Raw genomic sequence first — 26,816 nt, 5'->3', positions numbered from 1 at the left:
TAGAACAGTGAGAGAAGTTGTACCTAGGAAATTAGCAAATACTGCAGAAATCAGTGCTGGCACATGACATTAAAATTAGTAAGACCCTTTGGGAAAGTATGTATCAAGAACCAGAGAAATGTCTGGTCTTTGATTAGGAATCTCACTCCTGGGTATTTATCATAAGGAAATAATTCAAAGGAAGAAATAGCCTTTTGTACCAACTTATTTATTACAACTTTATTATTAATAGTAAAAAATTAAAAACAGCTCAACAATGGGGGATTAGGGAAGTAATTTATGATGCATTAATTTGACATTTAAAATTATGGTTGTAAGATAAGTGAGCAGTATGGAAGATATTATACAATGACAATATAAATTATAGTATGTTAGAATTATGTAAAATATGTATGTAGATGAATAAGGTCTGGAGGAGAAAATAGAAAAAAATAGACTGGAAGGTTTGTGTGTACTTATATTTTTCTTAAAACCCTGTGTGGCGATAACATTAAAAAGAAAATTGATTAAAAAACACACAAATGTTGTTGTAGGAGGAAGGCTCATGCAGTTCACACAGTTGGTACTCTTCGCTGGGGACGCCAAAGACCATACTGTGTAGCTCTTTTAAAATGAGAAGAATCTCTAGATTAAGACTTCATATTGGACTATCGGCTAGCTTTTATTTTAGTTACTATAAACAATTTTTAAATGATGGAAGATACAGGTTATTGCAAAAATTTGGAAAACACAAAAAAGCATAAAGAAGAACCCCCCTCCCCCCCCCATACACACATAATTATTAGAATGACTAAAATGAAAAAGACTGACTACACAAGAGTTGACAAGGACACGGAGGAACTGGAATTCTCATACACTGCTGGCTGGAATGTAAAATGGTATAACCACTTAGGAAAATAGTTTGACAGTTTCTTAAGAAATTAAATATTAGCCCTAGCTGGTTTGGTTCAGTGGATAGAGTGTCGGCCTGTGGACTGAAGGGTCCCAGGTTCGATTCTGGCCAAGGGCACATGCCCGGGTTGTGGGCTCGATCCCCAGTAGGGGGTGTGCAGGAGGCAGCCAATCAATGATTCTCTCTTATCATTGATGTTTCTATCTCTCTCTCCCTCTTAATTCCTCTCTGAAATCAATAAAGAAATGTATTTTTTAAAAAAGAAATTAAATATTATATATATCATGTCATCTACCCATTATACTTCCAGGTATTTTATCCAACAGAAATGAAAGCCTATGTTGATACAAAGACTTGTACACAAATGTGCATAGTAATAATTCATTTGTAATAATTGAAAACTTGAAACAGCCCATATGTCCATCAACAGGGGAATGATGAACAAACTGGTGTGTATATACAATGCAATACTCCTCCGCAGTAAGAAGGAATGAAGTAGTGATACACTCAACAACATGGATGGATCTCAAAAGAACTATGTAGTGGAAGAAACCAGACAAAAAAGAGTACATATGGTATAATTCCATTTGCATAAAATTCTAGAAAAGTAAATGAATCTATAGTGACAGAAAGCAGATCAGTGATTGTCTGGGGATGAGGGAGGCTGGAAGGGGTGGGCATGAGGAAATGGGAGTGATAAATGTTTTATCTCGATTGTGGTGGGTGGTTTCATGGGTGTATACATATATCAAAACTTACATAGTAAGTCTCAAAAGTTCCCCTCACGAGAAAAAAAATTGTTAACTATATGAGCTGATGTATGCTAACTAAACTTATTGTGATAATCACTTTGCAATCTATACATATATCAAATCATTATGTTATTCACCTTAAACTAATACAGTGTTGTAAGTCTATATCCTTATAAAACTGGGAAAAACTCAAAATCATAGCTATGTTTAATGTTTCAATGACAGACAATTTTGTAATTATATAAAATTAAAATCTAAGGAAAAGCAAAGTTGACTGCATTAAAATCTTAAAAAAAAATCTTTATTGTTGTGTTACATATGTCTCCCTTTCCCCCCCATTGTGCATTAAGATCTTTGCAGGAGCCCTAACCAGTTTGGCTCAGTGGATAGAGCGTCGGTCTGCGGACCGAAAGGTCACAGGTTCTATTCCGGCCAAGGGCATGTACCTTGGTTGCAGGCACATCCTCAGTAGGAGGTGTGCAGGAGGCAGCTGATCAATGTTTCTCGCTCATCGATGTTTCTAACTATCCTTTTCCCTTCCTCTCTGTAAAAAATCAATAAAATATATTTTAAAAAAAAGATCTTTGCAGGAAAAAAATAAATCGTAATATTGAACACAACAAAACCTATCTAATTGTACAATTTAAATAGGTCCCATTTATGTATGTTAATCGTCCCTGGATAAAGCCGCTAAAAGCCTAACAAAATATATATTAATACAATAAAGTGCTTAAATACAAAACAGTGCTGGCACCTGGTAAATAACAACAACAAGTACCTCACCCATAATCACTCTGCCCTGATACAACTGCTGCAGCGAATTCGGCATGTTCACTTTCACGTACATATACGAATCATACACTAACATTTTAATAGAATTGAGAAATAATGTACACATAATTTTAATGTACTTCTATGTTATTATACTTTCCTGTATTGTAAGTATTCTTAAAAATGATTTTAATAGCAGCACAGCATTTCATCATATGGATGTACTATAAATGACTAAAACCAAACATGTCACTTTTGAAATACTTACTACCTGCCAGCATTGTGTTAGGTGCTGGGAATATAGTGGTGAGTAGGACGGACACACACCCTGGCCTCAGGGAGCTGGTGGGGAAGATGGATGTTAACAGCAAACAAAACAAAACTAAAACTAAAAATCTTTTTGAAGGTCGGACTCTAATATTCAATCTCCGTATTTTTCTCGTTCTCTTTGAGCAATAGATGCTTGCATGAATTAGTTTATTTCTTTTCAATTTTATTTAAAGGTATTATAACTTAATGAAAGATTTGAAAAGAAAAAGTCACCCTGCCAGCATCAGTCTCTTAGTAATACAGTTAATCTATCTTTCCGTGTTCAGTTATTGTCCCAGTGCCCCCCGCCCCAGAGCCTCTTTCCAGCTTGGGCTTCCTTCTGCCATTCCCACACATTAAGGGTGGCGTATACACCAACCTGCAGGCTTTGGGGTGGGGACAAAACTGAATGCACAAGGTCGTCGAGGACACTGAGAAGTTGACTGAAGTGGTATCTTGGAATTTGTCTTGAATAGCATGTAATATTAACAGAGCCTGAGAGCTGACTATAGTATTTTCGTGATAAGGGGAATTCTGTGAGGGTGTCTTTCGCGAGCATGGCTGGCTCAGAAAAAGCTGTGTCATTGGACAGCCACGGCTCCCCGCAGCTATTCTGAACAGGGCACGACGGGACCAGCAGAGGGCGCGTTTGTATTGACCAAGAGCTGAGGTTCTGCACCGGTGTCATCTCACCATTTTGATTAGAATCGAAACCCTGTCCGTTTTGGGATGGGAACCGCAGCAAGGTGATTTTTTTTCCTCTCTAATAAAATAACCTGATATTTAGGAAGTACTGAAATAACCAAGGCAGTATTTTGAATTACATTTACAACTTTTCACTGTATTAAAAAAATCTGTAAAATATTTTAAGAATGCAGAGTATAAAAAAAAATACTGTATCATGATTACCCATGTTCTCAGCACCTAACTTTGTGAAATCTTAACATTTTGCCATATTTGATCCACATTTTCCCCAAAGAAATAAATAAATAGTCCAAGACTTCATTCGAGCATATACAATGTCACTTCCCTCACTCTCTCCCCCAGAGTTAACCATTCTCTTAAACTTGGTACTTACCAGTTGACAGGGTTCAAAACATGCTATTCCAAAATATGTCACCTTGGCGTATTGAGTATTTTAAGCTGAAGGACCCTGAGAAACAGCGGGTACAGAAAGGACTCGCATCTCCCCGTTCTCCCTGAAGCAGGTCAGGTGAGGGGCCCCCTCTTTAGGAACGGAGCATCCTGGTCCCTGGAGACAGCCCTTTCTTTCCCCACTGTTTTAAATGCCACTTTTGCCATATCATTCTTTCTTCTCTATACTCTTCTGTCTGTCTCTAAGCAATGTCATTTAGCTTTAAAGTAAATTTTAATATTTTGTTGAGCAAACTCTTCCACTTTTCAAAATCGTATTGGCATTTTTGACCCCTCTTTATGACTTTCGGGATCGACTTACCATGCTCCACCAAAAACCTTATTGGGGCATTTTAAAAATTGGAATTGAGCCCCGCCAATTTGTGTGGCTCAGTGGTTGAGCATCGACCTATGAACCAGGAGGTCACGGTTTGGTTCCCGGTCAGGGCACATGCCCAGGTTGCAGGCTCAGTTCCCAGTGTGGGATGTGCAGGAGGCAGCTGATCAATGATTTTCTCTCATCATCAATGTTTCTATCTCTTTCTCCCCCTCCCTTCCTCTCTGAAATCAATAAAAAAAATTAAAAAAAAAATTGGCATTGCATTGAATTTATGGATTTAGGGAGAATAGTCATCTTTATGATAGTAAATCTTCCTATCTACTAGTATGAACATTATATATAGCATTATATAGAAAATTGTATGTATTCAGGTCTATTTTTATTTAATTTAATACAATTTTATCGTTTCTTCATGAAACTGACATGCCCTTTTTTAGATTTATTGCTAAGATATATATATATACACACATACACACATATATACATATATATAGAGCATTTATTTAAAAATTACATTTTTCCTGCCTTCCTACATAAACTGAACCACTGGATAACTAAACAGTATAAGAGGGAAGTTTCTTTTTGTAAGAGTTTCCCAAATAATAAGTGAAGAAAGAATGATAGAATTTCACCATCACTATTTTGCAACCTCTCATGGATGAAAGGATAAGTAATGGTTGGCATCATGAAGAGACAAGCAAATATTGTCTCCCGATGGAAGAACACACGCCCTCCATGAAGTGGACTTGCCAAAAGGAAAAACCAAACCTGTCTGTGATCAAGTCTCTAGAGCTAAGTACTAACTTAAAGGAAATACAGAAGACAGAGGAACCTGTGAAAGTACACCATGAGGATGCAACCAGCAACATCTAAATTGAGAGAAACTCTACAGAACAAGTGACTCAATTTCCTAAAAATAAACTAAAAGGGAGGCAGGAATGGAGGGGAACCTATCAATTAAATAAGACCTAAAGGCCATATAACCCATTGCAATGAATTCTAAAACAATTGTAACAATTGTGAAACAATTAGAACATTGGAAAAAACTGATTGAATATTCAAGTACATTAAAGAATAATTCTAATTCTTAGATGCAATAGTGATATTGCTATGGTTATGTCAAAAGAGTTTTATCTTATCTTTTAGAGATACATACTCCAGTATATGGTAAAAGGATATGAGCCTGGAATTTGTTTAGAAATAACATGGAAAGGAGGAATGAGTTGGGGATGTAGGTGAACAATATTGGCCAGGAGATGGGGACTTGGGATTCATTGTACTGTTCTATTCACCTTTGTGTATGTTTGGGGTTTTCCCATAACAATTCAGAATTGCTTTATAAATCATGCTTTATGTTTTAAAACAACCTTTTCCCACCAATGATTTTTATTTATTGATCTACATTTAGTAATCTTGCTGAATTTTGGGGTCTTTTAATGGTTTGTCTTTTAATAGCTTATCTCTTTAGAGGCCCTCGGAATTTCCATGCAAGTAATACTATTGGGAATAATGACAGTGTTATTTCCTTCTTTTCTATCTTTTCTATCTTTCCCTTTCCCTACCGTGCTGGTCCAGTGTTGAAATAGAAACAATGAGCGAGGGCATCCTTATCCTAGTCCTGTTTCTAAAGAGAATACTTCTAAAGTTCAACCATTGAAGTGTGATGTTTACTGCAAGTTTTTGGTAAATAATTTTTTTTTACCTCTTGATGTGAATTACATAAACATGTTTTCAAATGTCAGATCATCTTTTCTGAATTCCTGGGATAAATGAATTCAGTCATTATATCTATATATCTATATGTTTATCTATTTTTATCTATCTATCTATCTAGATAGATCTAAAGATTTCATTGGCTAATATTTTATAGGAGTTTTACATCTTTGATCATAAGTGAAATTGGTCTACAAATTTCCTTTCTTATATTGTTCTTGTTTGGTTTTGAATAATTTGGTGTCAAAATAGAAGTGAGCTTTACTTCCTGGAAGGTGAAGAGAATTTTCAGGGTCAAGAGCAATAGCTGTGTCCTGGGGTTCTCATCCTGGGCTGATGGAGACATTCTATTTTTTTTTAAAGTATATTTTTATTGATTTCAGAGAGGAAGGGAGAGATAGAAACATCAATGATGAGAGAGGATCATTGATGCCCCCTACTGGGTATTGAGCCCGTAACCTGGGCATGTGTCCTTGACCAGAATTGAACCTGGGGCCCTTCAGTCTGCAGGCAGACACTCTATCCACTGAGCCAAATCAGCCAGGGCCAGAAACATTCTTAAGGAGGCACCACTTCCTGCTGTGGAGGAGAACTTTCTAGAAGGAAAAATAAAGCAGCAACAGAGTGTGTAGGTCATGTGGGTTGCTGAGGACTAGCTGGCTCTTTGAACCCAGTACTGGGGCTCCAGATAGCAGAGCTTGGCCATGTCCAGTGATTGCACAGGCCTTGCACGGAGCAGTCCAGGGAGCCAGGAGCCCCGACCAACATCATGAGGTGACACTGCAGTGGTCTTACCTTCCAGGCTGCAGATTCTAGGGGCAGGGGCACTGCCTCTGAGCACACACACTGGTCTCTGTTTTCTCCACCGCTTTAAGAGAAACCTTTGCACCACTGGCTACCCCTCACTTCTTTGCACAGGTTGGGCAGTCAGTACACTTGTGTTTTTCTGGAGCTGTTTACTCCTGGGGGCAGGACTGCCCCTGAGCAAAGGCCATGAAAACGAAGCTAAATTGAACTAAACACCCACAAACACTGAGTAGAGACTTGGATTGCCTTGGTTTTAATAATTAGCGGCAATTTGCATAATTGTCTTGACTTCTAGACCTCAACTTCATTTATCTGTAATATAAAACGATTTCTAGAGATTTTAAATAATCTCCCAGATTCATGCTGGCTTAAAAAAACTGCTGCCATAACTTTGTGACATTTCTGACTTTGTACCTATTTCCTAATCAGAAACACACGGATGTCGTTACAGCTCTTTTAAAAAGCCAACGGCTTGAAGTGATAGGAACCCGAGTTCATCCCTCAGCTCCTCCGTTTACTGGCTGTTACCTTGGGCAGGTTGCCTAACCTCTCTGAGCCTCATTTTCCTTATCTGTGAAACAGGATCATGCACTTTATCTCATAAGGTTACAGAGAGGCTAAAATCAGATAAACTAGTACATAACCTTTCACAGAATGCAGAGGCTGGTAAGGCTGCTTTCTCAGATTGGGTCTGCTACCCACACCTGGATTTAAGCAAAAAAGGACTTACAGAGAGGACTCAATCAGTCCCCCCAGAGCGATCCCCACCCACTGAGGCTGATTTGGAAAGTAAAGAAATCATCACGGTCCTGGCTGGTTTGGCTCAGTGGATAGAGCGTCGGCCTGTGGACTGAAGGGTCCCAGGTTCGATTCAGGTCAAGGGCACATGCCTGGTTTCAGGCCCGATCCCCAGTAGGGGGTGTGTAGGAGGCAGCTGATCAGTGATTCTCTCTCATCATTGATGTTTCTGTCTCTCCCCTCTCCCTTCCTCTCTGAAATCAATAAAAATATATTTAAAAAAAATCATCATGTTACCAACTTAGAGAAAGTCCCTCCTGACAAAGTGCAATTCATGGCTACTAAAATTAAAATCTTAAAGAAATAGATTAATAGCTAATCTTTAGTGAGTCCTTATTCTGCATCAGGCATTCTTATAAGCCCCTGACACATTAACTCGGCGGTTCTCAACCTGTGGGTCGAGACCCCTTTGGCGGTCGAACGACCCTTTCAGAGGGGTCGCCTAAATACATCCTGCATATCAGATAGTTACATTATGATGCATAACAGTAGCAACATTATGAAGTGGCAACGAAAATAATTTTATGGTTGGGTCACAACATGAGGAACTATATTTAAAGGGCCAGAAGGTTGAGAACCACTGCATTAACTCCATTATGTCACAACCACCCCATGAGATAAGTACTGTTAGTGTCCCCATTTTACAGATGATGGGGGAAAAAAAGCCCGGAGAAGTTCAGTAACTTACTCAAGGCCACACAGTAAGTGGTGGAGCTAGGATTTGAACCCAGGGAATCAGGCTCCATAATCAATGCTGCTGATCACTGTAATGCTGCCTAAATAGTACTCTCCAACCCTTCCACACCCACTATTTTTAAAAGATTGGAAAATCTTTTTTTTAAAAAAATACATTTTATTGATTTTTTACAGAGAGGAAGGGGAAGGGATAGAGAGTTAGAAACATCGATGAGAGAGAAACATCGATCAGCTGCTTCCTGCACACCCCCTATTGGGGATGTGCCTGCAACCAAGGTACATGCCCTTGACCAGAATCGAACCTGGGACACTTGAGTCTGCAGGCCGATGCTCTATCCAGAGCCAAACCCGATAGGGCTGGAAATTCTTTTTAAACATTAGCATTTATCGTTCCTGACAGGCAAATGCCTTCTTTAATGTTCTGCAGTGACATTTCGCTGCATTAAGGACTGTGTGAATGACCTTTATGGAGCTCAGCTGCAGCCTGCCCCGCTGCCATGAGGCAGGTAATGTGTTTGACTGACTTGGTTGTTGCTTAGATTTGGCCATGTTCTGTGCTGTTTACCCTCTATTGCCCTTGGCGGGGACCTGGGATCCTCGTCAGTGTTCACATTCCGCACATGGATCTATGCTACGGAAGATGTGAGGCCTGGAGCGAGTTTCCCTAGCTGTTGTCACTCAGTTGTGAAAATGGAGGCGGCAGGATACTTGTGTTAGCAGAAACCTTGCTTAAAAGCTCGACCAAACCCAGGGGTTGGGCGACCATAATATGGTATTGTCTCATATCCAGAGCAGTGAAGCCTTTTTAAATGAGTATGAAAATTCCTTTTGTCTAGAATGCCAAGTGAAAGTTATAGCAAAAGATGTACACAGAAAAAGATCAGGTTCGGGGTGAAATCCCAAACCATGACTGCTCATTCATCTCCAGTAAGCTCCTCTGGTCTCTCCCACCCACGGGGGTCCAGGTGCCCCAGGGAGCGTCACTAAAGGACTACGGTACGCGAATTACTTCATTTAGTCTTCAGGCAGCCTTGCGGTTTCAGCCTCAGCTGCGGGCACTGAGGCAGGGAGGTGGGGGTGGGGGTGGAGGGGGAGGTGGGGAGGTGGGGAGGTGGGGAGGTGGGGAGGGGGGGGAGGTGGGGGGGTGGGGGGGGAGGTGGGGAGGTGGGGAGGTGGGGAGGTGGGGAGGTGGGGAGGTGGAGGTGGTCCTATTCCAGAGCCCGTGCTCTCCACTCAGCTGCCAGAGCGCTGCTGTAGCCTAAACAGAGCATCTGACGGGAACTGGGGAAAAGGCGCCCCAGTACGAGGGCCACGTGGGCAAAGGAGCCCTTCTGAGTGGGCGCACCCAGGCCTGGGCGCATGCCTAGTGGGCAGCGCAGGATTTCAGCTCGCACCTGCTCCCTCCGCTGGACGCCTTTGTACAGCAAACCACAAGCAGAACCCAGGCGGGCCCACCCTGCGTCACTCCTTGAGAACTCGAGTCTCTCACACGTGCTTTCACTCCTGCAAGAAGCGAGGAGGAGAGAGAACAGCTCTGCTGCCCGAGCCTACCCTACGCAGCGTCACCCAGCAGCACGTGGAGAGGTACGTCACCCAGCAGGGACGCCCAGGGGAGAGCTAGTGTCTCGCTCAGGGACTGCGACTATGAACTCTGCCAAAAAGCCCAGTTCTGGGCCCAGTAGACTCGTCATCATTATGAAATGGAGCATTGTTTTTGGAGGAGGCCACCCTCAAGCAGCCCGGGGTCTCTAAAGGTGCGGTTCCCCATCTGATGACGGGATATTATCCCTCCAGGCAGGGAACCGCAGCTCCCTCACCTGCATGTCCAAGCCCCTGTGAAAGCAGGAAACACAGAGGGAGGCGCCTGCGGGGCCTTTTTGTAATGATCTCCCCCCGCCCCCCACTCTTCCATCCATCTGCAGCCACGGGCAGGAAGGAAATCGTTCAATAAGTAAAAGCATGTTATTATCAATCAGTTGGCTTGTGATGCACTAAGAACCCATGAGAGTCAGACTGAGCACTTTGGTCTGCATTCTGACTCCAACCCATGACCTGGGAGGAAATGGAAGGGTGCTCACTCCCCATTAGCGTCTTTGAGCGGGCGAACTTCATCCGGCAGTTACTGTGGTAAGGTTCTAAAGCCCAGCCCAGCTGTGTCTCTACCTTGGGTGTCTTGATGGTCTTCTCTGAGGGGTCCCCCTGCTTCTTCAGGATAGTCCAGTTCATCTTCACTTTCCTATTCGGTTAACACACAACAAAAGCACGTAAGACCCAAAGAAGTGCCAATACTCCAGCAGTCCATGCGTTTTGGTAAAAAAGAACCCCATGTTCTTAGTTGTCTCATCTCTTTTTATGTCATCTTATTTTAACTTAAGTGGACAGGAAGTCTGCTACCAGTGTGAACGGCCCTGAAAAGCTGGGTGGCTTAGCCACAGCGCCGAGCAATTTAGGTTCTTCGTTATCCTCTTGTGGGAGGCTCATCCTCTCCACCTGTGCAGGGCTCAGTGCCTGGTGTTCACAGGTGTAAACGGGGGTGGGGTTGGGGGGGAGGTGGGGTGAAGGGTGTCAGGGAGAAGAATGTCATATAGACCAGGGGTGGGCAAACTTTTTGACTCGAGGGCCACAATGGGTTCTTAAACTGGACCGGAGGGCTGGAACAAAAGCATGGATGGAGTGTTTGTGTGAACTAATATAAATTCAAAGTAAACATCATTACATAAAAGGATACGGTCTTTTTTTTCTTTTAGTTTTATTCATTTCAAACGGGCCGGCCCGCGGGCCGTAGTTTGCCCACAGCTGTCATAGACTAAGGCCAGCTGGTGGAAGGAAGCAGGGAGCCTCCAAGGACTTAGGGGAGGGCCAGTGTGATGAGAGCAGAGACTGAGAGAAGTGGGAAGGGTGGGAGGAGTCAGACCTCCTGGGCCTTGATGGTAGCTAAGGACTTTGGTTTTTATCTTGGGAACAAATGGGAGGCCCTGAGGGTTTAAAGTCAGGCAGGGAGCAAAAGGGTGAGACTGGCCTTTCGTGGAGTGTCCAGGATTATCACGGATTGGGTTTCTTATCACATTTAATTCCCTCTTCCTTCTTTCTCTGAGTCTCGCAAGTTGCTTGCAATCCTACTGTCCAGATCTCCGTGACTGTGGCTCTCAATCCTGGCTGCATATTAGAACTCTTCACGGAGCTTTAAAACGGACGATTCCCAGGACCTAACCTCAGACATTAAAATCAGACTTCCTGGAGCTCCGGCATTTTTAAGGCTTCTTGGCTGATTCTAATACGCAGCCAGGGTTGAGAATCACGAATCTCCTCTGAAGTGTCGGAAGGGCGGCTCTTTAGTGGCCGGAGAGAGGAGAGATAGATGTGGCAGGTAGAGCCGGTGCCCTGGGAAGCCCCGTGTGCCCTTGGCCTCCGCCCCCTGGATCTCTGATTAGTCCACAGTTTCACTTCAGCTGCAGGGAAGGAATCTGGTGCTGGAAGTCTCTCCTGGAAGCCCCTTTAGGGACAATCGGTTTTTCAGTTTATTATCAAATACTCACGCTGCTTTGGGAAGAGACAATTCATTTTCTGCTAATTTGTTTGGCATTCTCTCCTCACGGGAGGGCTTTTTACCTGTCGTGTTTCTCACTTGGTAACTTAGAGTTTGTAGCTGATGAATTAGTCAAACATAAAAAAGCCGGAGCAGTTAAGTCATTTTCTTTCTTTTGCGTGTTTGCTTGTGGAGACAAAGCAGAGTTGGCCTAATGCAGTAAAAAGTTCACCCCTGGATACATGGAAAGGTTTAAAAAAAATTGTTGCAGGAAAAACCTGCCTCAGTCATACTAAAGTGCTAAGGTCGAAGAGTAGAAAGAAGCTAAATTTAAAAAAAATCCCTGTTTATAAATCCTTTTAATCTAACAGGAACCTTGAATCTTAACAATATGCAGCTACAAGCCTTCTGTGGCAAGATATATTCTCATTTCACAGATGGGAAGATGGAGGAAGAGAGTCAGGGATTTGGGAATAATATTTTGGTGAGTCCCTGTTAGAAAAAGAAATAGTCTTGCCCTGGCCGGTGTGGCTCAGTTGGTTGAGTGTTGTCCCATGCACCAAAAGGTCGCCGGTTTGATTCTTGGTCAGGAAACTCAAATCCCAGCTCTGTTATTCTGGCCAAGTCATTTGCTCTTCATCTGCTCATTCAGCTCAGGAACATTAACTGAGTGTCTGCTGTGTGCCAGGCACTGTGCTAGGCACTGGGGGGTAGCAAGCTGAAAGACCTATTTGTAAGAAACTCACTGACTTTCAGAAAAATGACAAGAAATCTCAACCGTTGCACTGCAGTGTGGTCAGTGTTGTGACAGATCCTGACAGATTTCTGCAGGACCTCAAGAGGCGGAGCTAAACTGGGCCGGGGAAGGTTTGCCACCAGTGGAGCTGGCGCTCAGTCCTGCAGAGAAGGGCAGGCAGGGCAGTTCCCGCAGAGGAGGCCGCGTGCTGGTTTGGGGGTGGTTTGATGTGTCTGTAGTGCATGGACAGTGGGACTCAGACACAGGCCAGATCTTACGTGGTGCAGTTTGGAGTTTAAAAAAAAAACGCCTGCATTTGTTATATTTTTCTATTTATAAAAGAAATACATCTTTGATGCTGGGATTTAATGGGAAGGCTAATGGGGACACGGTGAGGAATCTCAAGCAAACCAGGGATATGACTAAGCTGAATTTAAAAAGAGCACTGGCAGCAGTGTGGTGCTGTAGGGCTGAGGAGGGGGCAGGCTGGGTGGGGATAGAAACTAACACTTTGTAAGCACAAACTGCAGCACGGAAACCAGAGAGACAGTTGGGGTGCCGGTCTGGGAGTCCGACTGCCTAGGCTGAAGGCCTGACTCCCCCCTTGCACTTCTTGCCTCACAGATCATGCAAGTTATTTAACCTCTGAGCCTGAGTTTCTTCAAATGACAGGGGTGGGACAGGTGACCTTAAGTTCCCATCTGTCCTTGGAGAACCTTACACCTGCCATCTACCCTCACACATAGCACCCCATCTGAGCATGGCACGTCTAGGCCCATAGCAGGCTTTCGTAAGGAACTGTGGGAAGGATGGAGGAGCATGGGGTGCAGAAGTCAGACATGGGGCTCCGGTTGACTGTGAGCCAGCTGTGCGACCTATTGTTGAACCCAGGCTTTCCATCTGTGAAATGGGAGTGGTGATCAATATTGTACAGATTTCTTAAAAGGCTTAAGTAGGAAAATACATTAGGAAATTCTGTGTAATACCATGTAACAATGCGTCTGAAAGACTAATTTCAATACCTTCTTAATGATGGAAGAAAATCAGGATCTCATTTGAAAATTTCAACTTTAAGATAGTACAACTTTTTATGTGTGTTAAAAAGAACCCATACTTTTTCTTTAAAAAAGAAAACTGGTTTATGAAAAATTATAAGGTATCTTGTAAATAAGATTAAAATATATTGCCCAGCTGGTGTGGCTCAGTGATTGAGCATCACCCTATGAACCAGGAGGTCATGGTTCGATTCCCGGTCAGGGTGTGCAGGAGGCAGCTGATCGATGGTGCTCTCTCATCATTGATGTTTCTGTCTTTCTCCTTCTCCCTTCCTCTCTGAAATTAATAAAAGTATATTAAAAAAGATTAAAATATATTGAATCCCTCCTCCTTTCCCAGGTTCTGAAGCCAGAACAAAGGGACACAATTAAATTCTTCATAGGAACAGACTAGGTAGACCTCAGGATCAGGTATTGTAGGTTTTGTGGCTTTGAATCCTAGTTTCCTTTGCTGTCAGCCTTGTGAGTCATCATCTCACTCACCAATCCTCACTTTCCTCATCTACACAGTGGAGTTCTGCACACGTACCAAGAGGGAGGTGGGGAAAATGAAATAAGATTCAGTATGTGTGGGGCCTGGCTCTTAGCAGGGATCAATCAATGTTCCTTTCTCTGTAAATTGAATCCTTTATAGATGTGAACACTCTTTGAAAATTACTATTTCATATAATTCTTGCCTCACTGTTGAGAGGCAGGTATGGATATCCCAGTATTATTATCTTTATTTTCCTAAAGAGAAAGTGGAGTCCCAGAAACCTTACAAGGTCACTCAGGGTTGCTCCTGGTCTGATCCTTTAATATAGATAAGAGTCTACTGGGCCTCTTTCTTTAGGAAATGTAATAGGCCCCATGCCCTGAAAATTTTCCCTTGCAATATTATCGTTCACGTGTCCTGGAATCATTGCATTTCAAAACTAGCTTGTTATCCCTCTACAGCTGTCCCATCAGTGGCCAAGGAAGCACGTTTAAAGGACTTAAGGCACTGAAACTTCTTTCCTAAGGGGCCGCTCCGTCTCTGAGCAATGTTGGAAGCCAAACATTATTTCCCTGTTACTTCCACTCACTGGACCATGCCGGCCCTCCCCCACATGATCACAGTGGCAGGGGCAGTCACCCTCTGCCTGGTGGGATGTGCCCACACCTGCCTGCATAAGTGAAACCTGCGGCTGGCCCCAGACAGGGGGTGTGGGTGTTGGGCAATGCTGCTCCAAGCCTTGTACTGATTTCAACCAGGTTCCTCCTCTACCTCAAGTTTGAGGGTACCAAGCGATACCTGTCTGTGTGATGACTGTAAGGTGGAGCTTTTCTTGATTCTTCACATCTTCTGGGTATAACATACCTATCCTTTGATGTCAATGTTGAGTATAAGCATATTCAATTCTATATCTAGTATTAATTGGTGTTATTGCTATTCTCCCCCCCCCCCACTCCCTAACCCTGATAATTTATTAAAGTTCTTGAGGGGGGGGGAATCTCTGTTATAATTTATTCATCAATTACCATTTCTTTTTCAAAAATAGATTTAAAAAAGTGCTTCAATTTTTATGTGAACCCAGATTACTCTGGATCAGTCATGTGTTTCCAAATCTAAGCCTGATAAGATTTTCTTATAAAATGGGCTAATAGTGTTGCCTTCAGTGTTTAAGGAGGTTCTTAAATTTGAGGCGGATTCACATTAACAACTAAGAAAGGAACGAATCTCTCCCATCGTTCTCTCCCTGGGCCTGCCTCTGCGACAACACTGTACTGGGTAGCATTGGTTTCTCTTCATCTCCCCCTTAGTGGTGGTCTTGTGGGCAAGGATGGTCTGGGGGTCAGAAAGCTTGGTGTGCGCTCCATGAGTCCCCTACAGAAGCAGGCTGAGTTACAACTTCTGTATCGTGGAGAGGGTGGACTGGAAAGTGGGCCTTCAGAGTGACAGTGCCTTTCTCTCTATAATATGGTGTATAATATGTGTAGTGTAGATACATATATGGCGTGTGATATATAATGTAGTGTGTAATAATAATATGACGCCGAAATTGCTGAGCGAAAAAGTGCAACACAAAAACCTTGTGGACACTAAATGCACAAAAAATTATTGTAAAATTCCTCACTCTGAATTCTGCGGTTTCTAGATGCTCCATAAACATCTCCTTATCTCACTTTCGTAGCAATAAGCACCTTTTAACATACTGTACCCATTGCCTGGAGCGGGATAAGGATCTCAGTCTGTTTTGTTTGCTGATGACGTATCCCAAATACCCAGCAAGCGCAGACACATACTAGGTAGAAGATGCTCACTATGGGTTGAATGAATGAACAGTGACAATGATGGTATTACCTCATCCCAGAAAGTACCAACCACAATTCTTCAAGCCCTAAGGGGAGAACTAAACTGTTGCAAAGAGAGAAAAAAAAAGGCTGGTTTCATTAATATAAGTGTTTTGGGCTGAACTAGGTTCCTACAAAATTCACATGTTAAAGTCCACCCTCAGCACCTCAGCCACTGCATGTGGAGACAGGGTTGTTAAAGTGGTAAAATGAGATCATCAGAGTGGGCCCTAATTCACCGTGAGATAAGGACACCGACAACCCCAAAGGGAAAATCGTGTGAAGATACATGGAGAAGAAGGCTATCTACAAGCCAGTGAGAGGCCTCAGAAGAAATCAAACCCGCTAACACCTTGATCTTGGACTTGTAGCCTCCAGAATTGTGAGAAAATAGATTTCCGTTGTTTAAGCCACTCGGTCTATGGCGCTTGGTTATAGTCGCCCTACCAAACTAATATAATAAATGCGAAATCAAGGCAATTATTTTGAGTGCTTGTAGCAAATATCTTTTGTTGCCTGGAATCATTCTCTCTTCTTCAGATTTTAAAGATCCTGTTTTCCTTTTTGAGATACTTCTCCCCTCCCCACCCCTCGTCCCTGTGGTTCCAGGCTGGGCCAATCAATGTATTCCACTCCCCTGGCCATGTTGATTCATTTGAGCATGGACATGTGACCCAAGTCGGGTCAATGAGATTCATTTCTAGAGTGATCTAGAAAAGAGAAGCCGGTGGTCATCTTGCCACCACAGGGAAGAGCCTATCTAAGAGGAAACAGGAACGCAGAGCCCAGCCATGCAGGGAAGAGATTTGGGGCAAATACAGGACTCTGACTCAAAGCCCCACCTTGCAGAGCTGAGAAGGGAGTGGACCAGAGAAGATGTAACACGAGAACTCTGGCTTAGCGGAGGTTAGGAAGGTGACCCTCATGGTCTGCAAAGTCTCAGCCAGTCTCCAGCACTGGCTAAAAGCCACAGAGCGTGTATGGGGTTTCTGTCTCTCCTAGTCACTTCTTATCCAAGGGCTGGGATTTAGTCCCCTCTAGAGAGGGTAGCATGAAGGATCTGAGTCCCTTCCATCCCAAGCCTTGCTTTGTTTCTGACGACTTTCCTTTACTTCATGGTCATTTATTTCTAGTTCATTCAGCTCTGAGGTGGGCAAGAATGGGTAGGAAGAAGACCCTAAGCCATAGGGCTATGGGATGAAAAGGGGGATCAATTTATGGGGCATTTATGGCTACCTCCCACGTGCAGGTGCGGTGTGAAATTGGGCAGAAAGGAGTACTGCAAAGATGGACAAATGACATCTCTACAATAGGCACTCGGTACCCTAAACTAGGTGAGAAGCTGAGCTCGGGAGAATAGGAACCAAGATGAGACATCTGGAATAGGATTTGCAGTTGACTTCTAAATAGTTAACTCAAGAACTAGTCTTCTCCACAGTAGGAATATCAGCTCTACCAAGTTACAGTGGTAAAATGGTAACAATTATTTGAACTGCTATTAAGATAAAGTGAATTATATCTGCCTGTTTTATTATGGGGTGGTTCAAGTTCAAGGTTATCCTTTCTCCTCTCTGTTCCCTGTCCCTCACCATCCCAACCAGATACCCAACTGATTTGTCCCTGGCGGCTGGCTGCGATTACTGTCCTAATTTGTTCTTTCTTCATCTGCTACAAACTGCCTATTTTCTGTCCCTTCTGATAAAGCAGGAACTCCGAGGGACTTCTGAAGCTGTTTTGTACCATGCAGAAGTGTATTAACCGGAACGCCTGCGTGTGTGTCTATAAACCCCCTCGTCCTCTCAGTGTGAGATCACCTTCAGGAACGGTGTCATGTCGATGAGCAGCTTGCGCGTGCAAAATTCTTTTCTGTTTGAACATATCAGCCCTTTATTTATACAACTTTGAGGCTCTCCTGCCTTCTGAGCTGCTGCCTCGAAGGTCCGCAGGGCTGCCTGTGAAGAGAAGCAGAAAGCCCACCTTTCATAGGAATGATATACAGTGCGACCAGAGTGAGTCTAAATCCCCAAATATTTATAGAAAGTGACTTTTCATCGCTGGAACACTAATAGTAACACCTATTTTTACCAGGGAAGACACAGGGGACCCTGTGTACACAGAATAACCCGAGACTGGTTATTAATTCATACCTGGAGCTGGTGTGATGGGGAAGTGGAGAAAGGCACATTACTGTGTTCCAGGGTTGTAATCACTTTACTTAATCCGCACAACTACCCTGTGAGGCAGATACTCTTATTCCCATTTCACAGACGAGGAACCGGAGGCCCCAGGAGGTGAAGTAACGTGCCCAAAGCCACACAGTTGAAATCCCCATCTTCCCAAGACTCCTTTCTTAATGAGATGGTTTTGATACTTCTGTAGCTTCCATGGATGGTTATTAAATCTGCCTTGCACCAAACAGAGTTATAGCAAGGTTCCAGTTTATTTCCAAATGTGAAACATGTTTGCCGCGTGAGGAAGAGTCACTTGAGCAAATCGAGCAGAGAGGGAAGGAAGAATGAGCGACGAGAGGAGTCTGGGAGGTCCCAGGGGCTCCGGAGTCATGGGGCCTTGCCTTCTCCTGTCACCACAACATGTAGATGGTGCCCGGTTCCAATGCACAACACAGCTGGATCTGAAGTTGCTTTCCAGCCCAAGCCTTTCCAGCAGCATGGGGGATTGTTCTGAGATGCGAGCCAGTGTTCCCCCTCGGCTTAAGACCTTCAACAGCCTTTGCCCTCAGGATGAAGGCCAACCGGCTAAAAAGGTTTACAAGACCCTTTCTGCCTGGCCCTGGACAATCTCTCCTGCCTCATTTAGTCACTCAACAGATATTTATTGAGCGACTTTTCTATGCCGGGCAGAGCAGATACGGCAGCGCAAGAAGCAGACAGAGGCGCCACCCTATGAAACTGCACATGCATTCCACCGAGGGGGAGGTAGTAAGCAAGTAGACCGTAAGTTACGTCTGAAGGTGATTCGTGATATAGAGAAAAATACAGCAAAGAGGGGAGCGGGGAGTATCTGCGAATGGCATGGAGGCTGCAGTTTTAAGCAGGGTTGCCAGGGAAGGTCCTCCAAGAAAGCAGTGTTTGAGCTCTGCAGCAGGCGAAGGAATGGTCTGCGGGGCTCTCTGAGGGAAGTGCTTACCTCACTGCGGAAACAGCAGGGTCAAAGGGCTGCTCTCAATGCTGACCTTTCAGGTCCTGGACAAGCCCATCAAGCAGGCCCTGCCTTCTCCTGGGAACATACTCCTCCCTTCCAGTCCCTTCTCATCCTTCAGGTCTGGCTCCTCTGTGCTGCTCATGACATCCCACGGCACCGGGCACTCCTGCCAGTGTCCACAATGACGCCCCGACCAGGGCTGGGAACTGAGGCTGCAACCGAGGCACGTGCCCTTGACTGGAATCGAACCCGAGACCCTTCATTTCGCAGGCGGACGCTCTAACCACTGAGCAAACAGCCAGGGCCACTTGATACATATTTGCTGAACAAAAGAATAACTATTGCATTGGGGACAAACTACATGTTATGGCCCAACTCGGTTCAAATGCGAAGGGCCAATGAAGACACCTTTACAGGCAGTACGTGCCGACCTCCAGAGGCCTGTCCCCTGTGTGGCTCTGGCTCCTCATCCCCGAGGGCTGACTGGCTGGGGTTGCATCCATTAGTGTGCCATGAGATCACCCTGGGCGTGGACTTGATCATTTCCATATTTTCTAGGAGACTCACTCTCAGAAGTCTGTTTCTCTGGACTGTCAGAAACATCCCCTCCCATAGCATTTATATTACTTTTAAGTATTAATGATGAATTAATGGTTAGTGGGTCCCCACAAACAGCCATCATTCCAATGAACATCCACACCCTTTTCCTTTGTTTTGAAATATGGCTAGAGTTAAAGACAAACACATAGCCAATTTTTTTTTTTTTTTTGTTATCTCAGCCATAGCTGATTAGCTTCTCCGGGTGAGATAGCCCTTCCCTGTTTCTAGATCAAATGAACGCATTTTGTCCAAGCTAGAATCAGCAAAGCATTTCAAGCTTTCTAGCTTCCAAAATCATTCATGAATCACTGGGTGACAATACTGATTTAAGGGAAATTTCTCCATTATCTCCAAGAGACAATTTTGTGTTGGGCTGGAGGACAAACAGCATAGCCAAGACCAGTCCCAACGGCTGGAATTACTGTAACTCCTCATGTGGGGTTCAGATTGAAGAGTGGGGAGTTGGGAGGCTTTGAGAAAGTCCCTTCAAAGCACTTGGCCTATAAATCTTTTGATACAACAATTCTCTTGACTATATGGCTCATCTCTCTAACATCTAGGGGCCATCAATTCTAGCTTAATGGAATGTTTTCAATGAAGGCTCTGTCGTCACTGGAATGTGAAGTACTGTTTGCTTAGTATGTTCAAGAGTTCTAACAAATAAATGATAGTGAAAGGGGGCTTGGGAGATGGGAGGAAGGCAAAGATGAAATATATAAAGAGGATTCTGAGAGGTAGTGAGAAGAGGAGAAAAAGAAAATTGAAACCAGGAGAGAAAGCTATGCTTTGGGGCTGTTTATTTTTTTAAAATATATTTTTATTGATTTCAGAGAGGAAGGGAGAGGAGACAGAGAGATAGAAACATCAATGATGAGAGGAAATCATTGATCTGCTGCCTCCTGCACACCCCACACTGGAGATCGAGCCCACAACATGGTCACATGCCCTGACCGGGAATTGAACTGTGACCTCCTGGTTCATAGGTCGACGCTCAACCACTGAGGGGTGGTTTTTCATTGATTCATTAAATTGATATTTACTGAGTGATAGTGTATGTGTCAGACAAACAAACACATAAATAAGCAGGATTTTAGGGAGTGATAAATCTAAGAAGACAATGAAATGATGACAGGATGGAGGTTGATGGGGAAGGGGTGGGACTTGCCTTTGGGTGATCAGGGAAGACCTCTCTGAGGAGGTGACATTTGAGCAGAGAGCTGGGTGACAATTAGGAGCTATTCCTGGAAGGATCTATCTTTAGCAGTCAGTGTAGCTGATTATTCAGAGGTAAGACCAAGCAGGGATTCTTTGAAAAGGAAAGTAGAATTCCCGATGTCTGCCTGTTCTGCCCCAGCCTCCTGGGCCCCATCCCTGACCATGTGAGGCACCCCTCTGTTTTCTGAGCCATCAGAATGGACACTTGCAGCTCTTGAGCTATTTTGAGAGCAAAGACTGCAGAATAAGTAGTGAACAGAAGTCAAGGTCTCTGAAGGTGTAGAAGGGAGAAGAAAACAGAAAGTTAGCCAGAAGGGTGAAGGTGGGGGAAGTAGAAGAAGCCAGAGATGCCTGGAGCTTTTTTGTTTCGTTTATGTGCATGCTGTAGTGGGGATGATCACAACACGGATGGACGGGTGAAATGTTGAGCAGAAAGTCAAAACCCCTTCCTTCACCTGTACATGCTTTAATATTTCTATGTCCTGCTAAAAACACCTGGAAGCCTTTCCCTTCAGTAAATGAAACAATAAAGATTAATGAGCTAATGGGGTAAAGCTGATTTGAATTGCACAGAAGGTGTTGCGTAAGTTCTTGGCATTTAAAACGTTATCTGACATTTAAAGGGAGATGACTGCTAATGAATTCAAGATCTAACACTCCAAGAGACTGAGCCATGGAAAATCCAGGATTATTATCTAGCTGTAAACATGATGTGATTCAGTTGAAAGCCAGAACAAAAAAGAGCCATCAGCTGTATACCAATATCCATATGCACACGCGTATATAATGCAGCCAAACTTACAGAGGTCGTCCTCAAATTAAATAAATATCATTTCCTTTCTTACTCTTGGATTATAAGATATGAGCTACAGACTCAAGGAGAAATGCTTCTCCCCAACAATTTTCCTCCTACTTCAACGTGTGTATTTTGAAGGGTCACTACGATGGGCTGGCTCTACACAGTCATTGGGATGTGTTACCATAAGGAGGAAAGGAGATGCTAAACCAGCCGTGGGTAAACTACGGCCCGCGGGCCGGACTCGGCCCGCTTGAAATGAATAAAACTATTGAAAAAAAAGACCGTACCCTTTTATGTAATGATGTTTACTTTGAATTTATATTAGTTCACACAAACACTCCATCCATGCTTTTGTTCCGGCCCTCCGGTCCAGTTTAAGAACCCACTGTGGCCCTCGAGTCAAAAAGTTTGCCCACCCCTGTGCTAAACCCAACCAGCTAGATCTCCACCCATGGGTCCCACAGAGCCACCAAAGATACGGATCTGTCCTACAGGCGTCTCTCAGGCCTTCCTCTTCTCTCACTCCTTTCTAATTGGGGTTCCCCATCTCTGAAGCTGCGGCTTAATGGCTCCAAGAAGAGCTATTGTCTCTCATTAACGAGGCTGCAACGCTCTCGCTGTCTAACTGCCTCCCACGCAGCGCACAACTTCATTCTCCTGGGAGCGAGCTGCCAAGAGTCTCTGGGAACCTGTGTGCAAGCTGAGCTGGAGGAAGAAAACAGAAGGCAGGCGGGCCTTTGGAGCCAAGATCTGAAATGTGCCGGAGCACACACCTCACCATTATCTTCACGCATGGAGGGCAGGGGCGGGAGGCCTTTGCCGAAAGCCTTATGGGGTCTATCAAGTTGTCAGCTGAAACCTCTGTGCACACAGGGCGTGTGTCCCCCTCCTGTGAGCAAACAAAAGGAGCAGAGCCAGTCTCTCCGTAGGACCCCTGGGCCCCCTACTTGGCTGAGAGTCTGTCCCTCCACTCCCCTGGGTGGATGGGGAGGAGAGGCTCTGGATCCCAGTGGGGATGGATAGATCTGAGAGATTTAGTTATTGGGGCTTGGTGGGGAAGGGGCCCTGGGATTCCGAGCTTCCCCTTGGCCACGTCCCCTGATGGGTGGTGGGGACCAAATCCTGGAAAGGGCCGCGCCTGCCTGGAGCTGGGCAAGCTTCCCTGTGCTTGGCCTTCTCAGGCTGTTATTTCTTGCCCATGGCAGCCTGCGGGCCTGTAAGTGGGCAGTAGGGATGGGGTCACAGGTGGGGCTGAGGGGGGCAAGGAACTCTTTTGGGCTCCTATGTCGGGGCTGCCTGGAGGGATCCGAGTGGACAAGTGGCTTCTTATATTCTATCCAGTTGGAGGGGACCTCGCTTGTGCAAGGCCGGCCACCCTGGCCACGCCCAGGTCCTACTCTGAGACCTCATCTCTAGGTTTCCTTGGCCTCTCTGCATGGCTTCTTTGTGAGGAGCAAAAGGGACTCCAAACCACAGCGTGACTCCACTCAGCACAAGTCTGCTCAGTGGTTCCTGTGCCAGCCACCTGGGTTCAGCATGCTCCTCTTAGCCACCTGCCATCCTGGCCTACTTTTCATCTTCTAAGGGCAATTTGGTGGTGCTGGTGAAATGGGCTGAGTGACAGCTTTAGGACAACTTCAGGAGATGCAGTTTGTTTGGAAGCCAGAGAGGAGCTTTCTTGTTCCTCCCTGTCACGAATTTTGGTCTCCATCCACTTTTGTACGCCTCGAGCCAAGGGAAGGAGATTTACATCCTGAGTGTTTAGCACGTTAGCAGAATAGCTAGCAAACTTTAGGCTAGGAAGAGAAGGGCCGCAACCTCCCATCTCAGCTTTTGTGAGGGACTCACTGGGTAACTTTTGCCAAGTTGTTCAGCTTTCCGTGCCTCAGTTTCCCTACCTCACTGTTCTCCTTAGGGAGTTTTTGAATCATGAAACCCAGGACACTTTAATTCCCGGGCGTCCACTATCTGGAAAGAAGTCTTATCTGCGAATTCTAATTGATATTGTTCTCAGTTTAATTAAATGCTTTGTTGACACAACAGAATCATTGTTTATCTGGCTTAGCAGGAGCTGGAGGAGAAAAATTTTAAGCCAAAATAGTGATCTCTCCTGCCCCAGGGGAGGTAGAAAGGAGCTTTTGCTGTGAGGGGGCGTCTGGCTGCATTCAGGCTGGGACTTGGCCTGGTTTGGAGATGACGCACCCTCTTTTAGCCTGGGAGGTGGGAGGTGGGAAGGGGGAGGTGGTGGGTACAGGGTGGGAAACCGGAGCAAGTCCCTGGCTCCTTCTAAGCCCCGACTTCACTTTAACCCCAATTTGTGGGCCTTCCTGGTTATGTCGGCTCTGGCGTGACTTTTCCAATCTGACAATAGAGAGATAGGGACTCTCAACTTGCAAATCGATTCCACTCTGAAAGGTCATTTAGAATCAGTTGATTTTCACTAGAAAAAGAAATGTTACCCGTGGTATTTGATTCCCACATTGGCCCATAAAAGCTTATCTAACCCATAATTTACTGGACAAGGAGTTGAACTAGCCCCGGTAATGCTGGGACTGAGGAGGCTGGGGGGAAAGGAAGAAAGATGTCCTTTCCCTCTCTTTCCTGCCCCCTCCCCTCGACTGGCCTCCCCGCTGTCCTCTGGCCTCTAACTTTTTCTCAGCAGCCCATGCTGTGGGGGCTGGGGCCCTGCTGGACACAGTGCTTCCAGCTCCCAAATTCCCTGCGCCCACTCCGCCCCCTGGCCCTTAGGTGCAGAGCAGAAAGCGATTAAAAGAAGGTTTACAGTGAGAGATGAGAAACCCAGAGGAGTCTCGAAGAGGCAGAACTGTAAGCAGTGGAGCAAAATTCCAGACAGCATGGAGGATCCTGGAGGGGTTGGGGGTAGGGCTTGGGGGAAACAGTCGGTGGATTGGCTCAGAGTCCTGCCTTTCAAGCTTCTCTCTTTCCTTCTCTGAACCCTTCGACGGTACACAAGCTGCAAGCTCTGTTTTAGAATGGCTTTCAAGGCAGAGGGCGGGGATAGAGTAATAGTTACTATTGTAATTTATTGGGTTTGCTTAGTGACAAGCATTGTGCTAATCCCTTTCCATATCTTGTTTCATCTAATCCTTGTCATGACCCCATGAGGAAATATTATCCTTTGCAGATGAGGAAATTGAGCCTCAGAGCGTTCAATAACCCGCCTGCCACCCCAGGGACAGTACAGAAGAAGCTGGGATCTCAGTGCAGCTTGATGGGGTTCCCAAACCAGTAGGCCTCTTGGTTAGCACAGGCCACATGCTGAATTGGGCCCTGTCTGTCATGACATCTGTCTTCTCATCTGCAAAAATGAGGACAATAACTGTATCTACTTCATAGGGATGCTGTAAAGGTTAAGGGAGAGAATCCTAAACCCTTCACATAGTTAACCTCAAACACATTGGCTGTTAGGACCACTTAAAAATATCCTCTCCAGACAATGGGGAGGGAACTGTTGAAGCTTATGACAGGTACATGGAGATTCATTACACTATTCTCTCTACTTTTGCATATGCTTCAAATTTTCCATAATAAAAATACAAAAGAAAAATAATTAACTAGGCACATATTATGTGTCTGGTTGGAACCTACAGCCAGCAAATCAATAAACTAAGACTTACTGGAATAAATAATAGTCTAAGTAAACATTCAACAAATGAAAGCCTTGATTTTGTAATTAGAAACAAATCCCGCTCTCTGTAAATTATCCTTAAATTGTCAATGAGGTTTTTGGGCTGACAAAGTAATCCTGTGGTTGAACCAAAAGATGAAGTTTGCTTAGATCTTCAAAAAACCTTTGCAAAGTTTTACAACCAAAGCTATTTAGGAAACCAGGGAGAGAGGAAGGGGGATGGAGCATGGAACTTGGGGAAATGCTGTACCAGGTGTTCAGAAATGAGGAACACAGGGGAACAAAGACCACTAGGGGGTGCACCAAGGAAGCATAACAAAATGCGGAGACAAAGAAACAGGACAAAATTGTCAATGGAAGATATAGAGCTCAGAACCACACTTTTAAGGTCTCTCAAGAACTGTTTAGAAGCCGCCGATAAACTTTATGAGATCTACAAGAAAACTAATGAGACCCTCGATGTTATATTGGGGAACCAACTAGAAATTAAGCATACACGGACTGAAATAACGAATATTATACAGACTCCCGACAGCAGACCAGAGGAGCGCAAGAATCAAGTCAATGATTTGAAATGCGAGGAAGCAAAAAACACCCAACCGGAAAAGCAAAATGAAAAAAGAATCCAAAAATGGGAGGATAGTGTAAGGAGCCTCTGGGACAGCTTCAAGCGCACCAATATCAGAATTATAGGGGTGCCAGAAGATGAGAGAGAGCAAGATATTGAAAACCTATTTGAAGAAATAATGACAGAAAACTTCCCCCACCTGGTGAAAGAAATGGACTTACAGGTCCAAGAAGCGCGGAGAACCCCAAACAAAAGGAATCCAAAGAGGACCACACCAAGACACATCATCATTAAAATGCCAAGAGCAAAAGATAAAGAGAGAATCTTAAAAACAGCAAGAGAAAGAAACTCAGTTACCTACAAGGGAATATCCATACGACTGTCAGCTGATTTCTCAACAGAAACTTTGCAGGCCAGAAGGGAGTGGCAAGAAATATTCAAAGTGATGAATACCAAGAACCTACAACCAAGATTACTTTATCCAGTAAAGCTATCATTCAGAATTGAAGGTCAGATAAAGAGCTTCACAGATAAGGAAAAGCTAAAGGAGTTCATCACCACCAAACCAGGATTATATGAAATGCTGAAAGGTAACCTTTAAGAAGAGGAAGAGGAAGAAAAAGGTAAAGATACAAATTATGAACAACAAATATGCATCTATCAACAAGTGAATCTAAGAATCAAGTGAATAAATAATCTGATGAACAGAATGAACTGGTGATTATAATAGAATCAGGGACATAGAAAGGGAATGGACTGACTATTCTTGGGGGGAAAGGGGTGTGGGAGATGCGGGAAGAGACTGGACAAAAATTGTGCACCTATGGATGAGGACAGTGGGTGGGGAGTGAGGGCGGAGGGTGGGGCGGGAACTGGGAGGAGGGGAGTTATGGGGGGGGGAAAAAAGAGGAACAAATGTAATAATCTGAACAATAAAGATTTAATTTAAAAAAAAAAAGAAGAGAAAAAAATGAGGAACAC

The 26,816-nt window shown here is 44.3% G+C and overlaps 1 protein-coding gene across 1 annotated transcript in view; it reads right to left on the bottom strand.

Moving 5' to 3' along the window:
* Nucleotides 1-26,816, bottom strand: part of KIAA2012 (KIAA2012 ortholog) — a 92,618-nt gene that overhangs the window by 13,294 nt on the left and 52,508 nt on the right. The window contains 2 exon segments of the mRNA XM_059704849.1: nt 10,376-10,448; nt 17,657-17,794. Of these exon segments, the coding sequence (XP_059560832.1) occupies nt 10,376-10,448; nt 17,657-17,794 (211 nt within the window).

This window comes from Myotis daubentonii, chromosome 7 (genome assembly GCF_963259705.1).
Source record: "Myotis daubentonii chromosome 7, mMyoDau2.1, whole genome shotgun sequence".
NCBI classification, from domain to species: domain Eukaryota; kingdom Metazoa; phylum Chordata; class Mammalia; order Chiroptera; family Vespertilionidae; genus Myotis; species Myotis daubentonii.
Note: the sequence above shows the minus strand (reverse complement) of the source record. Positions and strands in the feature narration are given on the sequence as shown.